This window comes from Corapipo altera, unplaced genomic scaffold (genome assembly GCF_003945725.1).
Source record: "Corapipo altera isolate COAL_440 unplaced genomic scaffold, ASM394572v1 47, whole genome shotgun sequence".
In the NCBI taxonomy this organism is placed as follows: Eukaryota; Metazoa; Chordata; class Aves; order Passeriformes; family Pipridae; genus Corapipo; species Corapipo altera.
In genome coordinates, this window is record NW_020884897.1 from 10,173,344 (window position 1) to 10,186,482 (window position 13,139).

Sequence of the window (13,139 nt, forward strand, 5' to 3'; positions counted from 1 at the left end):
GCTGCTGGCACAATCCAGCACGGGATGATCCACCGAGGAACACCCTGGAACCCTCCAGCATCAGCCTATAGTAGCTGATAGGGGGTTTTGTCCCATACGTGTAATCCTTTTGCCTCCTGCGTTCGCTGTCTTTGATGGAGAACGGTTTCAGATGTTCCCCTCTGCTTTAAGAAACCCGAATGCTGAAACAAGCCCGTACTACAGCCATCTAGCCTAATCAATCAAACTTAAAAGCCTAAGATCGATGTAGAAGATAATGTGCGGCTGGGAGAAAAAAAGGGAGATGCTACAGATACTGTGCTGCTGTGAAAGGGGTTTTTACGTTTAGGTAGTGACTAACTCAGTTTTCTGTCTCGTGTTATGCACTTGGCAGAAAGAACCCTTATAAAAAGGCTTTTTAGAAAGATTTAAAACACCAGGCTAACTAAGTGGAGCTCTGTCTTGGATTTTGTGCATAACTGCAGCCTGACTTTGAAACAGGTTGTTTTAATGATGAGTTTGTCCAGTCCTTAAGCAGAACAGTGAGTAGTAGATCGATCCGTTTGCATAGTCTGTGTGACATCACTTGCTGTGGTCTGTTCACTGTAAGGTGTGTTACGTCTTCTCTTTTTCTTTGAGCCCTGGTGGGAACAAGCAGTGGGCAGTGTAAGTGAGAAGGGAGAATGCTTGAAATTCTGTCCTTTGGAAGTCTGTGGTGGGGGCCAGCATGTACTGTTGAGCTTTGGTCCTTCATGTGTTGACATTGACAACCAGCAGTCAAAAAATCAGATGGTAGTAGGGTGTGTGATCACTTGAGGAAACACAGAGGAATAGTATCATGTTTTTAGTCTTGCAGGTGATGTGAGCAATAGTACTCGCATGGAAAAGATGGGCAAGAAGCTATTACAACTTACTGCTGAATATCTTCAAATAAAGTGTTCTGGCACTAGTACAGAATTAGGCTTGATGGGACAAGAGCAGTTTCATTAAGACATCTACAAGTCGTATGAACATAGAATTAAAGGGGGCGGCAAAAAATCTGTTTTACTGGAATTTTCCTTTCATTGTCCTTGACAATTCTGTGTTACATCTTAGGTAGAAATTTCTCACTTTAAAATGGCGAAGTTGCTCCTCTTAAATACGGGAGCATTACATTTCTAGGCAAATAGTTATGTAAAAGTTCAGGCAGTAGAAATGAGTCATTGGGGTTTTACTTCCATCTTGTAAAGCTGGTAGAAAAGCAAGTAAGTTAAACTGTGAGATTTAGGCTGAGTCCTCTACTTGCCCGATTATGCCTCCTAAAGTCTAGGAGGATGAGGACTTATTTTTGCTTAGGGGAAGCTTTTTATATGTATTGTGATGGCAGGAATATTACTTGAACCCTGGGTAAGAGAGGATCTAATCTTGTGTTAGGACGGGTTTTTGGGTGGTAGAAAAGGAAGAGCATTTCTTTTGGGGGAAATGCAACACTGTATAGAGCTAACATTCATTAAGGTGGGGAATAATTCCTGAATCTGAAGTACTGGAAGGAACTGCTTTCTAAATTTCCTTTTATAATTATGGAGCTGCATTGTTTTGCTATTAACATTAATCTTGACCCTGAAGTGAGGGAGGCTAACCATGGCAAAGCTGTAAAATGTTTACAGTTTTGTAGGTGGGACCTCTGTGAAGTTGGGGTTCTTCCCTTGTAATTACATTGTTTGAGATGGAGCTCTCAGAAAATGGTGAGGGTTTTTCCCTGTGCCTCTCTGTTACCTGTAGAAGTAGCTGGGTTTTGATGACATATTTCAGGCAGTGAGCTGTTCCTACAGTTGGTGATTCAAGGATTCTGTGGCTCTCTCAGGTTGCGAGTGTGTTCGGTGATGGACGGGCACATCCTCCACGGGGATGTGTGAAATGGGGCCTGACTCTTGTCCTGGCTCTCTGCTAAGCCCTTGTTTCTTCCACTTACATTAAATTTTAATCCTGTCCCAGTGCTGTTGTCAGGTAAACTAGAGGCTGGGAGTGGTATTCTGGTATAATAGTTCTCGGAATAGAAAATTCAGGAGCCTGCTTGTTTGAATACACTCCCTCTATCTTTCAACACCACCATCAAGCCTTTCATATGAGAAACTCGTATTCTTTGCTGATGGGAGAGATCACAGTGGAAGCCTTATGAATTCCCAGGCTGTCATACTTTCTGAGATGCAGACCAAGAGTATTTGCCAGGAGCTTCAGGACTTGTTTTCTGGTGAGGAAGACCAATGATCTGTGGATGTAACGTACAGGTTGTGGCTTGATGCTAGACAAAATCACACAAGAATGTATCGGTTGGGTTTTGCTCGGGCTTAAAATGGTCTAAGAAAGTTAAATTCCATTATGTGAGTGTGCCTGTCTCAGCAAGGTTCTGAGTAGAAATCAGATGGATTTCATCCCAAAATCTGATAGTCTCACAGCAGAGGAACTTGACTTTGATATATCCCAGATATAATTTGAAATAATGGATTTTCATGGAACTAAATCAAGCAAGACCAAGATTTTCCACATCTTTTCAGGGTAACAATCACTCCAAAAAGCAGCGTAGAGTTGTCGAAAATGCTTTGTGCTCAGTTTCAGTCTTTTTCTGTTTATAGAACAAATATGCAAATTCAGACCACAAATGGCTGTATGAAAGAAGAGGTTTCTTAGATCATCTTGTAAAGTACTTTATTACTGGGGCTCTTTGTACTATATTGAACTGATGAATTTAAGATAACCAGGGAGGTGTTGTTTGGATTAGCAGCTTCAGTCATAGCTCACTATCTCAGCCTGATTTCCTTTTTTGCTGTTCATGTGCTGCTGGTGTTACAGATGTACTCACAGAATTGTAAACGTCTGAACTGGCTGTCTGACAATGCTCTCCTGGGCAGTTTACAGCTCTGAGGGGAAAACCCAGTTAATAATAGGGGACTTACCTATTTTCTTCCCCACCTAAATAAATCACCTTTTTTTGTGTGTAGGTGGAGAGCAGTCCATGCTGCAGGCAGATGTAGTCACGGGCCGTGACTGCGGCATGCAGACATCAAAAAAACCCATGATGGAACAAAATGATCTGTCAAGGTTAGATTTGAATGGAAAGGCTCCCAGGTAGTTACATTAAGCTAAGAAATGCCTCTACTCCCTCCTCCTTGTCTGAAAGCAAGAAGGGCACAAAAAGCAGCACTTTTAATATGGAGCTGTAAATAGTAAAAATAATTGTTGGGACAAAACATAGTTATCAGCATTGAAAACATGAGTTATTTGCATATCAGGAGGTTTGCAATGTAAAATGGAGTTGAGTCTCTGCTTTCCGTGCCTGAAAGATGGCATCTGTTCTCACAGCAGCGTTCCGCCCTGAGGAGGGAGGGATCCCTTTGGTATTGGAGGGGGGGAAGTGGTAATTTTAGCAGGCGATAAATTGCCCGTGTAAATGTCAACAGAGGGGGAACTGAGGAATTGCCGCCGTGGTGCTGTAATTTACACAATTGGTTTGCACGAGTGGTTGTGTCCACAGCATTGGCAGGCCTGAGGTTTAACGGGAAAATTGAGGGCTCAGGAGCCAGCTGGTACCTGAGGTTAGAATTTTGCCGAGTCCCTAATGAGTGCCAGGATGATTTCCGCAGCCCTTCCCTCGTCAGGGCCGCTTTGGCTCTGCCCGGGTGCGGCAATGCTGCAAGGAGGAAAGGTTGCAGCTCCCAGGGGACTGGGCTGAGGCTGGAAATGCCAGCTTTAATTGCATTTCGGTGCTAGTGGCTGCGATAGTGGCTACAGCAGGGAAAGTTGCTACAGAGCGTTTGATAGCAGTAGCTGGAAGCACTAGAGGCAGCATGTTCAGCTGTAATATCAAGCCACCGTAGGGTTATTTGAGGACACTGCTCCAGGATTAACTCTTAAATTGCCTACTCTGATCTCTCAGTGGCAACACTCGTATGTTTTGCTTGTATGTTTGGGCGGTTTGGTATTTGATTACTCAATTCGGGAGTTAACATCGACAGGAAAAACCAAATGAAACGTAGACCCTGTAATTTATAAGCTATATAAAGTTGAAGCTCTTCCTTTAGAGCTACTACACTGCCTTAAGTGTAGGTTCTGGCTCAGCCAACCTCCTCTGCAGGCACACTGCTGCGGAAACTCAGCATGACCACGCACTCGGGATTAGAAGAGCAGGCTAAAAAGTGATAAATGCCCATTATAATTAACTTCCTGTAGCTCTCCTGAAGGTGACATTCAAGGGCGTATTTTAAGAACCGCTCTATTTAATTGTGTATTCAATCCAAAACCGAAACAGCTTCTCTGTGGGATGTTCATAATGCACTCGAGCTCTGCGAATCCTGCATGACTCAAAATTGCTTGGTGTCATGTCGATTTATCCCAGATCAGAAGCTGCAGACATGAAGCACGGTGCATAAAAACATGAAGCAGCCCTTGTCAGCCGTGAATTTGTCTCCTTTAGGATCTGAGAGGTTCCCTTTTGTTTTCCAAAGGTCTGTATTTGAAGCGAATGGCGGATTTGTTGTGAATTTGATAATGTGAGAAACGAAAATGTGCTTCCTGAGTTTGGGGGATGGTTGTTGCTTAAAATTTGTCTCAGGACATTTGCATTCCAGTGTGATTCTTGCACACTGATGGCAGATGCTCTGTTAATGAGGGTATATGGGATGGGAGGAAGAGGGAAGAATGTGGCGAAAATCCATGTTATATGTTGCCTAGCAGACGATCTCAGGTTATTAAGTTTACCAAAGACATGAATATGGACCATTACAGGTTGTATTTCCTTTTTGAGAAATATGAAGTATTTCTCAAATATGCCGAATTGGGTTTTTTTGGGGGGGAAAGTTATTTGTATTGAACTTTTAACAAAGTAAACTGAGGCAGTTTTTGAACAAAGTATTGAAACAGGCTTTCAGGTGCAGCTTTTCTCAGAAACATCCCATCCACTTTCTTGCTTAATTGCCATGTAATTAAGGCAGATGCAAATGAACTGTGTAGGGTGGGGTATCCCCTGGTCCAAGTTGAGCTAATCCTGCAGTGGCTGGAAGTTGGACCTTCCTGTTCCTACCCAGGTGCACTGGCATGATGGAAGCCTGACAACCAGCTCAGGGAATTTTCCTTGAAAAGTAAAGCAACCAGAAGGGAAGTTTTTTGTATCCTTCAGCTGGTCAGCTCTGCAAGTGCAGCCCTGACAGAGAGAATGGGGCAGGAGCAGGGGCTGTTTGGGGCAGGGTGGAGTAGGTTCTTTGTGGCCAAGCAGACTTTTCTTCTGTCAGACGTGTTATGAAATCACATCTGTAAATGTTTTCCTCTGCCAGCCCAGATAAGCTTTTTTGTAAACTTTCCACAACGGGCCTTCTGAACTGGAGTTGTTCTCCTGGTGGAAAAAGATGGCCTTGTGCAGGTGCTGAAACGTGCGTGAGGGAGCTCTGAAGAAATCAAGATTTTCAAGGTCCTTGTTTAAATAACCTTCTGTAGTTAAATCTAATTGTTCCATGTGAAATCAAGGAAAAGTCAAATGTTTGACTGGGGGTAATTCTAAACTGTCTTCTGAAAGCCTTCTGAAAGTCTTCAAATTCAGATGATGCCTCAAGTGATCTGATCTTGAATTATCTGGAAACACTCGGTAGCAAAAACGTTTCAGTGGATCAAAGGCAGAGCTCCACACTACACTCATGGAATTGTTTAGTTTGGAAAAGACCTCTGAGATCGAGTCCAGCTGTTAACCCACCACTGCCAAGCCCACCACTAAACCATGTCCCTCAGTGCCACATCTATTCAGCTTTTAAATACCTCCAGGGATGGTGACTCAACTGCTTCCCTGGGCAAGCTGTGCCAATGCTTGACAACCCTTTCCGTGAAGAAATTTTTCCTAATATCCAATCAAAACCTCCCCTGGCACAACTTGGGGCTGGTTTCTCTTTTGCCTGTTTTTCAGGAGAAGAGGCCGACCCCCATTGTGCTGCAGCCTGTACAAAGTGCAAGGTATTCAGAGTCACTGATTGCCTTCCTGCTTGGAAAACCAGAGGAAACAAATCTCAGGGCTCTGTTGCTTTTCATTGTGGTTATCAGTGGTTATCAATTTGTAGGATACCCTACAAATTATGTTTCCTCAAAATACCAGTTGATTCCTCAACCTGGTTGACCCTCCTTTCGTTGTGTTTATCAACACTGTTGCAGCACAAAGATGACTCAGCTACTTAATTGTTTAGATGCTCTGGTTCTTCCTCAGTTTGCCATGCTGGACACGTACATTTGAAGTATAAAGGTATAAAGGATGTGGGATGAGACAATGGTGAAAAAGGTAGTGGTGTAAACAGATGATACAGGTTCTCAAAGTGCAGGTTTTGGATTATCAAGCACAATGTACCAGTCAAGATGAAGACAGGACAAGCAAAAAATAGCTTGAGGCTTGGGGGCTCCTGCAAAAGGGAAGTTACATGGAATTTCTTATGGGACTTCTTACATGAATTAGAGAACTTGAAACTAGAACACGAGGAGGAAATGTATACCAGTTTGATTTGGATGAAATCATCAAGAGTTTGTGAATAATGGCCAAAGCTTATGAGGCATAAGACTAAGTGAATGATTTTTGAAGGGCTTTTAAGGAATGAAAGATCCTAATGTGTGACTAGTTCTGGTTCTTCTGTATAAAACAGATATCACTTGAAGAAATCACAATTCCCTGATAGATTATCCTTTAAACAGCAAATTTTTCATTCAACATGCTTTTTTAATATTGCACTGAAGTCTTAAAGATTGAGGGGGTGAGTATTTCTGGGATGGTTGTCAGTGTTCTTCGGTAATTTAAATTACAGGAACCAGAGGAGCATGCATATCAAATCTTAGCTGGTTACTTTTTGTATTTTGTGGAGTATTGAGTTAAATTAATTTTAATTTGGGGAAAAGAGAGAATACATAAGTGGTCTTCAGTGTGTGGGTGTGAACATGTTCAAGTGTAATACGAAATTAGGATATGAAAGTGTCTCTTGACAACATTGTCTCCGGAGTTAGTGGGATACATCTGTCTAGCTTCAACAACTTGTCAGATTGTATTGCCAAAACTTCATTCAATATGTATGACCTCCTTTAAAGGTACTCGTGCTGTATGCAAAAGAGCTGGGATGCATAATATGTAGGAAAACTCTTATTAAATCTGTCCCACAAACTGTCAAAACAATCAAGCACTTGACATTAATGCAGTAAAGTGTATTTTGCTTTAAGGCTTGTTATTCCATCAATAACAAATTTTTGGTGTTTGAAATCTGTTTCAAAATTAGCATTTTTTTTTTAATTAGAACTGGAAGTTTCTGCTTTGCAAGGTACATATAAACAAGCACCGTGTTTCTTAGTTTGCTAAAGTACCACCTTCTGCACTGCTTTCTTGGAAATGGCTGTTTCCAATAGGTGCTTGCTTCATTTGGTGAATAAGTGCTGGCTTTACTTTTTTTGTCACGTTTTGAGAAGAAAGTTGTCAAGATTCTTTATAAACCTTCTGTGGTTGCTAAACCGAAGTCTAAAAGTGGTTCAAATGTAAGGTAATTCAAGGTTTTCTGAACAGTAAGGCAGGGACGAATAAGTTGTCGGAATGCTTCAAAATCATGTTCCTTATACAGAGTGTATCAAGGAGTCTTAGGACACCTAAACCATTTCTCTGCTTGTCCTTCCTCACTTGCACGCTTTTATCCCCAAGTGTGGGGGTAGGATAGAGGATGAGATAAAATGACAGTTGCAGAACTGTTGGGTTGCTGTGCAGACACCTCTACAGCAGATAAATACAGTGTACTGCTCTGTCTCCTGAAGGATGATCTGAAATTAAGTTGCCTTAAAATGTAGCTCACTCGTTGTCCAAGCTGCATGGGTGTGCTGGTGGGGTGCTGGGGAGGGAACAATCCAGCTTCTTTTGGCAAGTGCTTCCTCAGGTACTGGAGCTGGACTGGCTGGAAGACACTTGACTTGTGAAAGAGAGTCAAACTGGAAAAATGAGTTTAATGTCAGGTCACAAATGTCATCCTCAGTTATACCCCTGGGCTGACTTCAGGTGCTCGGGGGAGGGTGGGAGTGAGATGGGGTGGTGATTTTTTTTTCAATTTTCACAGAATTTCAGTTCTGTGTTTTTCCTGGTTTTGTTCTTCCCTGAAAAGGTCAGAGCTCTGTATTGTGACGTTTTTGTACTAGACAGTATAAAAAGTGAGAGTACTTTTAAGTGAAAAGTATGAATCTTGCCCAAAAACGCTTAATGTGAAGTACCTTGTGAGCCACCAGATGGATACGTGCTGGTTAGGAAGATAGGAAAGCCAGCTGGCTGTTGAGACAGGCAAGAACTTGATAGTACAACATAGCAAACAGGGGTTACCTATTATACCTTCTTTGCCCTACGGCAAAATCAACTATATCATGTCATGTCTGACAGATCTTTGGCTTAAATTCCCTTCGCTTTTCCCAAGGTTGGGGGCTCTAATGATTCTTTTGCTATTCAGCATGGTGTTGTTCTTACCTCAGAGTCCTTTTTTTTTTTTTTTCCCCCCTGGTGTTTTACCCTTATCTGTCATGCTGTTATTTTGGTATATTATTACTTTGACCCTTCCATACTGTTAACAGATTGTCCTCTGTATTCAGAGGCTACTCTTGGGTCGATCAGGCAAGTGTGTAAATGCAGAAGTCTTGCAGCCAACGTTAGTGGGGAGGGGTTAATGACTAACTCCAGCTGGATAAAGGGCAAGGGTATGAGGATGGCATTTAAGAGATAGTGGCTTTACTCCACCCTGATTAATATAGGGGAGGGACTTCACATGCTAAAACAGAAGTAACATGGAAGATGTCTGTACAGTTAATTCAAAGATCTAGAGTTGAAACAGAAAGAGACAATAGTAGCAACAAAAGTTGATCTGAGCCTGGTGGTGGGGAGACAGACAGTTTTGGTAGAGGAAGGAGCAGTTCAGGCACACTGGTTTTATGATTATGTCTAGATCCACAGCAGCATTGGTCTAGCACAGAAGAAGTGGTCAAGGCTCAACTTATTAAGGCTGCCTCAGTGTCTGTCAGTGCATTTGTTGACAGAGATGTGGTGGAGTTGACCATGTCCTGCTCCACGGGTATAAGAGGGATTCAGTGTGAATCTTTGTCGGTATCCCTAAGGACCACCTTCCCTGTTTTGTGCTAAGATCTGTTGGTGTTGTCAGAGTTGGTACTGCAGTACCTGATGCTTTGTGCAGCTTTGGGGACTTCCAGCAGTGCAGGTCATGGCAAGTGGATAGTCTGTGTGCTGATATTGGATGCTGGGAGCCACATGCTTTCCAGGAGTGTCAGTTTTTGGGTGCCACGTGTGTTGCTGGCATTCGTTGACTTTGTGTCACCAGTGATCATCCAAAGTCTGCTGAACCCTGTTACGCTGACTGACCACCTCATAGTCACACATACTGCTGCAGGGTGGAGCTGCCTTCTGTGGTCAAGATCTTCTAGTGATTATTATGCAGTTTGATTCATGTATTTGTACAGTGTGTTGTAAAAGTAGCCTGCCCCTGTTGGAACAAATCTATAGTGTGTTCCACCTTTACTACAGGTTGGTGGAGAGCTCTGTGGATTTCTCTTCAGAGTAAGGCTGAAACTACTTGGCTACAGTTGCTGGATATATATCACATTATTTGCTTGGATGATGTTACCAAGAGAGGGAATATTACTATTACTGTCTTGTCAGGATTTTGTCAGGCACTTACCTTCTGTCATCTTACAACAAAGAAGAGAGGAATACATTTCTTAATATTGTTCTTACAGTTCCAAACAGATCCTAAGGCCCTGTGGTCATGTGCAGTCCAGTAGTACTGGCAAGATGGTCTATTCCTCACACATTTCAGCTGCTTTTGGTTACTCAATGTTACAATATGCTCAGGATCACGTTCCCAAACTTCTCTTTTTAAATGATGCTATGAAAGTTTTACTGACATTTTCAGAAACTTAACCCTCTGCTTGGTGGTGGTTGTAAGCACGGAGTTATGGTGGCCACAGTGTTGGCAACAGGGCATCCTATGACTCCAGTCCCCATAAAGGTCCTTCTCAGGGAATATTCTTAGGGAAGACCTGCATTTCAGTGGAACAGCACTGATCCACTGAAAGAATGAGGTCTTTCATCTAGGTAAGGGTTCTGTTTCTCTTACTGGTGTGAGATTTGCAGAGGGAAGAGTTTATCCTGTTTTCTAATGGAAATGGGAAGTGTAGCATGCAGTGTCTGTGCTGGATGGAGAGCTGGTGCTGGTGAATGCAGCTGGAAAGATCGCTTAAACCCTGCTAGTCCTGACACTTCTGTCTTGCAGAAAGGTAACTGAAGTTGTACATCCCAGCAATCTTTAGTGGCAAGAAAAAATTGACTGAAAGTTGGGTGTTTGTTGCCTTGCGTGGAAAGTAAAATCTTGAAGGTTGAAAAGGGGAATGCATGGAATGCATTAAAGCAAGAGAGACACATTTTTATTTCCAATGACATAGCATTTAAAACTGATTTAATGATGAAACCATGACTGTTTCTAAAAGTGTCTTTCAAAGACATTTCATGTTGTACATACCAGCTGATCCAAGGAAAGGTCAAGTTTATTCAAACACCTAATGAGCTGCTTGAAGTGTGTGTACAGGGAGGAAGGACTTGGCTTCTACCCAGAGGTACAAGTTGAATTTTGCCTCTTCAGAGGGAAAATCAGTACAAAGTTCAGGCTCTTTCCCTAGAAGTGTGTCATAAACTGAAATGGTAGGATCTGATCTTTAGCTTAATAAGCTTCCCTTTAGAAGCTGTTGAGGTTTAACCCAGTGAGCAGCTAAACACCACACAACTATTCACTCACTCCCCCAAATGGGATGGGGCACAGAATCAGGGAAAAAGGTAAAATTCTTGAGTTTAGATAAAGACAGTTTAATAGGACAGAAAAGGAAAGGCAAATAATAACGATAAAAGAATATACAAGTGATGCACAATGCAGTTGCTCACCACCTGGCTACTGATGCCATTGAATTTCTGCTGCTGCCTGAAATATTTTAGGCCTAGTCCTGTGGGGAGGGAGGTGGGAAGGTGCTGCAGGGATGCACAGTTTCTGCAGGAAGTCTGAAGGGAGTACAGAGGGTGGTATTTATCTGAGAAGATCTAGGTTGACTGTCTGGGGTATGAGTCTCTGAATTTCCTTTGTAGTTAGGAAACACCAGGATGCAGTTCCTCCGATCTATTTAAAACTTCTTGGATGCAGCCATGTATGTGTGTATTCCATGGCCAGGTGAGATGTGTGGCACAGAAGTTTTCTGGATATTTTTCTTTTTAAGCTTTGTAACAGCTTTTTCATCTTTGACATGTGGAATTAAAATTGGTTTATCTCATTTAAAGGGAAGTAGCAGGCAAAGTGGCCCCCTCTGTTTTTCTGCCAGCAAGGATGACAAGCAGAGGTAACTGGACTATGTGCTAAAATAACTAAAACATTTACTCTGACAGTCCTTTACTGAGGTTACTGACTTAAATGAAAGCAAAACTGAGCTGTTGCAGGAAAGCAATGGAATTTTTCTCCACATACTTGCTTGGACGTCTAATACGTTGCAACAAAAGTGTAACTCAACACTGAGAGATGAGCACTAGTGTAGGATGGAGTGAGCCTGCTGTTAAATATCAGGGAATAAAGCACATACTCTCTTCTGGCTTTCCTTACAGAAAGCATGATCTAGATAGCATCAGGATTCTTGGCTTGTGTTTCGAAGGCTCATTGCTGCCAACCCTAGCAAGGTCCTGCAAATATGTTTGTGAGTTTGACCAACTGCTTTGAAATCTGAAGAAAATAAAGGAAGCCATCTGGCTTTGTTTCTAAATGACTGCTCTCAGATTTCTTCTGGCTTGCAGAGGAATACCTTTGATAAACCTCAGGAAAATTGTGCAATGCAGAAGGAAGGGAGATGAGTATCTCCATGCAGGCTCGTGCTTTTGGTGTTACAGATCATCATGGGAAGCTCTTCTTTTACAGCAGAAATAGTTCTTGCTAGAAAACCATGCTGTAGACTGCCATATTTATTTCCTTATATCCTGATATAACAATAGATCAGGAGAAGGCAGGAAACAGTCTAGCAATAGGACAGAGTGCCACAGAAGTTGAAAAAGAGCTTGTGTTGAAATGTTGATCTGCTGTTTGGTTTGTTAGGAAGGGCTCTTCTATGTTTGAGGTCCCTCATCAAGTTACCAAAAGATGCCTCATTTAGGTCCTCAGACTTTAGCTCTTACAGGATTATAACCTTTAGTCTGACCTCTGGAAAGCTGACAGCATGTTGGGAGAGGAGAGCCACCACTCTCTGTTGCAAATCAAGCATTTGTATCATGTGAGCAAGTGCAGGAATTGAGCTCTGTGTGCCAACAAGAGTTTTGTCTGTAAGCATCAGAAAATAATTTTTTAATCCTGGTATCATAATGTTGATATCACAAGGAAATTGCTACAAAAATAAAACTACAACTCAAAGTAGTTATGTTTGTATGTGATAATTCCTCATGATTAAAAGTCTAATAGTAGAATTAAGTTACATCTGAGTAAAACACAAACTGCTCATTGTATTGCTGTCTCCAGAGGTTTAGAAACAGAATTCTTTATTGACCCAGATGTATCATTTTTATAGTCATTAGAATAATTCACCAAGCTACATAGCAATGATCAGCAAAATAGCAACTACAAAGCCATAATTAGCACCTGGGGGGAGGAAATCTTAATTAACCATAGAAAGTTGCTAACGATGCGGCCTGAGATGAATGATGAGCTAGTGATGGGTTCTGAGATCCTCTGCTATCTTGTGAGAAGATCTTTGTTGAAGAGGGATGCTGTAATTCTCTGTCCTACCCAGTTAACCTCCATCAGCTCCAAGAAGTTGTTCAGTCCCCTTCTATGCTCTGAGGATGAATAGTCTGTGCTGTGGGAATGACGGTGTCTCCATTTTGTTTGTCTTGGTATTGTGCATTAAAGAAGATAAAGATCCCAATGTTCAAGTTAAATCAAGTGTATTTTTCAGTATGAAAACTCCATCTCTGTGCAGTGTAGTGGGTTGAGTGTAGCTGTGTGTGAGATATTGCAGGTTGAGTACGCAGACAGATTTACCTAATCTGATGTGACGGACAACATTTCATTTCGTCAAATGCTTTTGTTTTGTTGAACCAGTTTGTTTTGTAGGTA

At 42.0% G+C, this 13,139-nt stretch overlaps 1 protein-coding gene across 1 annotated transcript in view; it reads left to right on the forward strand.

Annotated features, from left to right (window-relative positions):
* The first annotated feature begins 1,684 nt into the window (after positions 1-1,684).
* Positions 1,685-13,139, forward strand: part of RHEB (Ras homolog, mTORC1 binding) — a 37,048-nt gene continuing 25,593 nt past the window's right edge. The window contains exons 1-2 of the mRNA XM_027648426.1: positions 1,685-1,703; positions 2,958-3,057. Coding sequence (XP_027504227.1) covers positions 1,685-1,703; positions 2,958-3,057 — 119 coding nt within the window. The remainder of the gene's footprint in view (positions 1,704-2,957; positions 3,058-13,139) is intronic.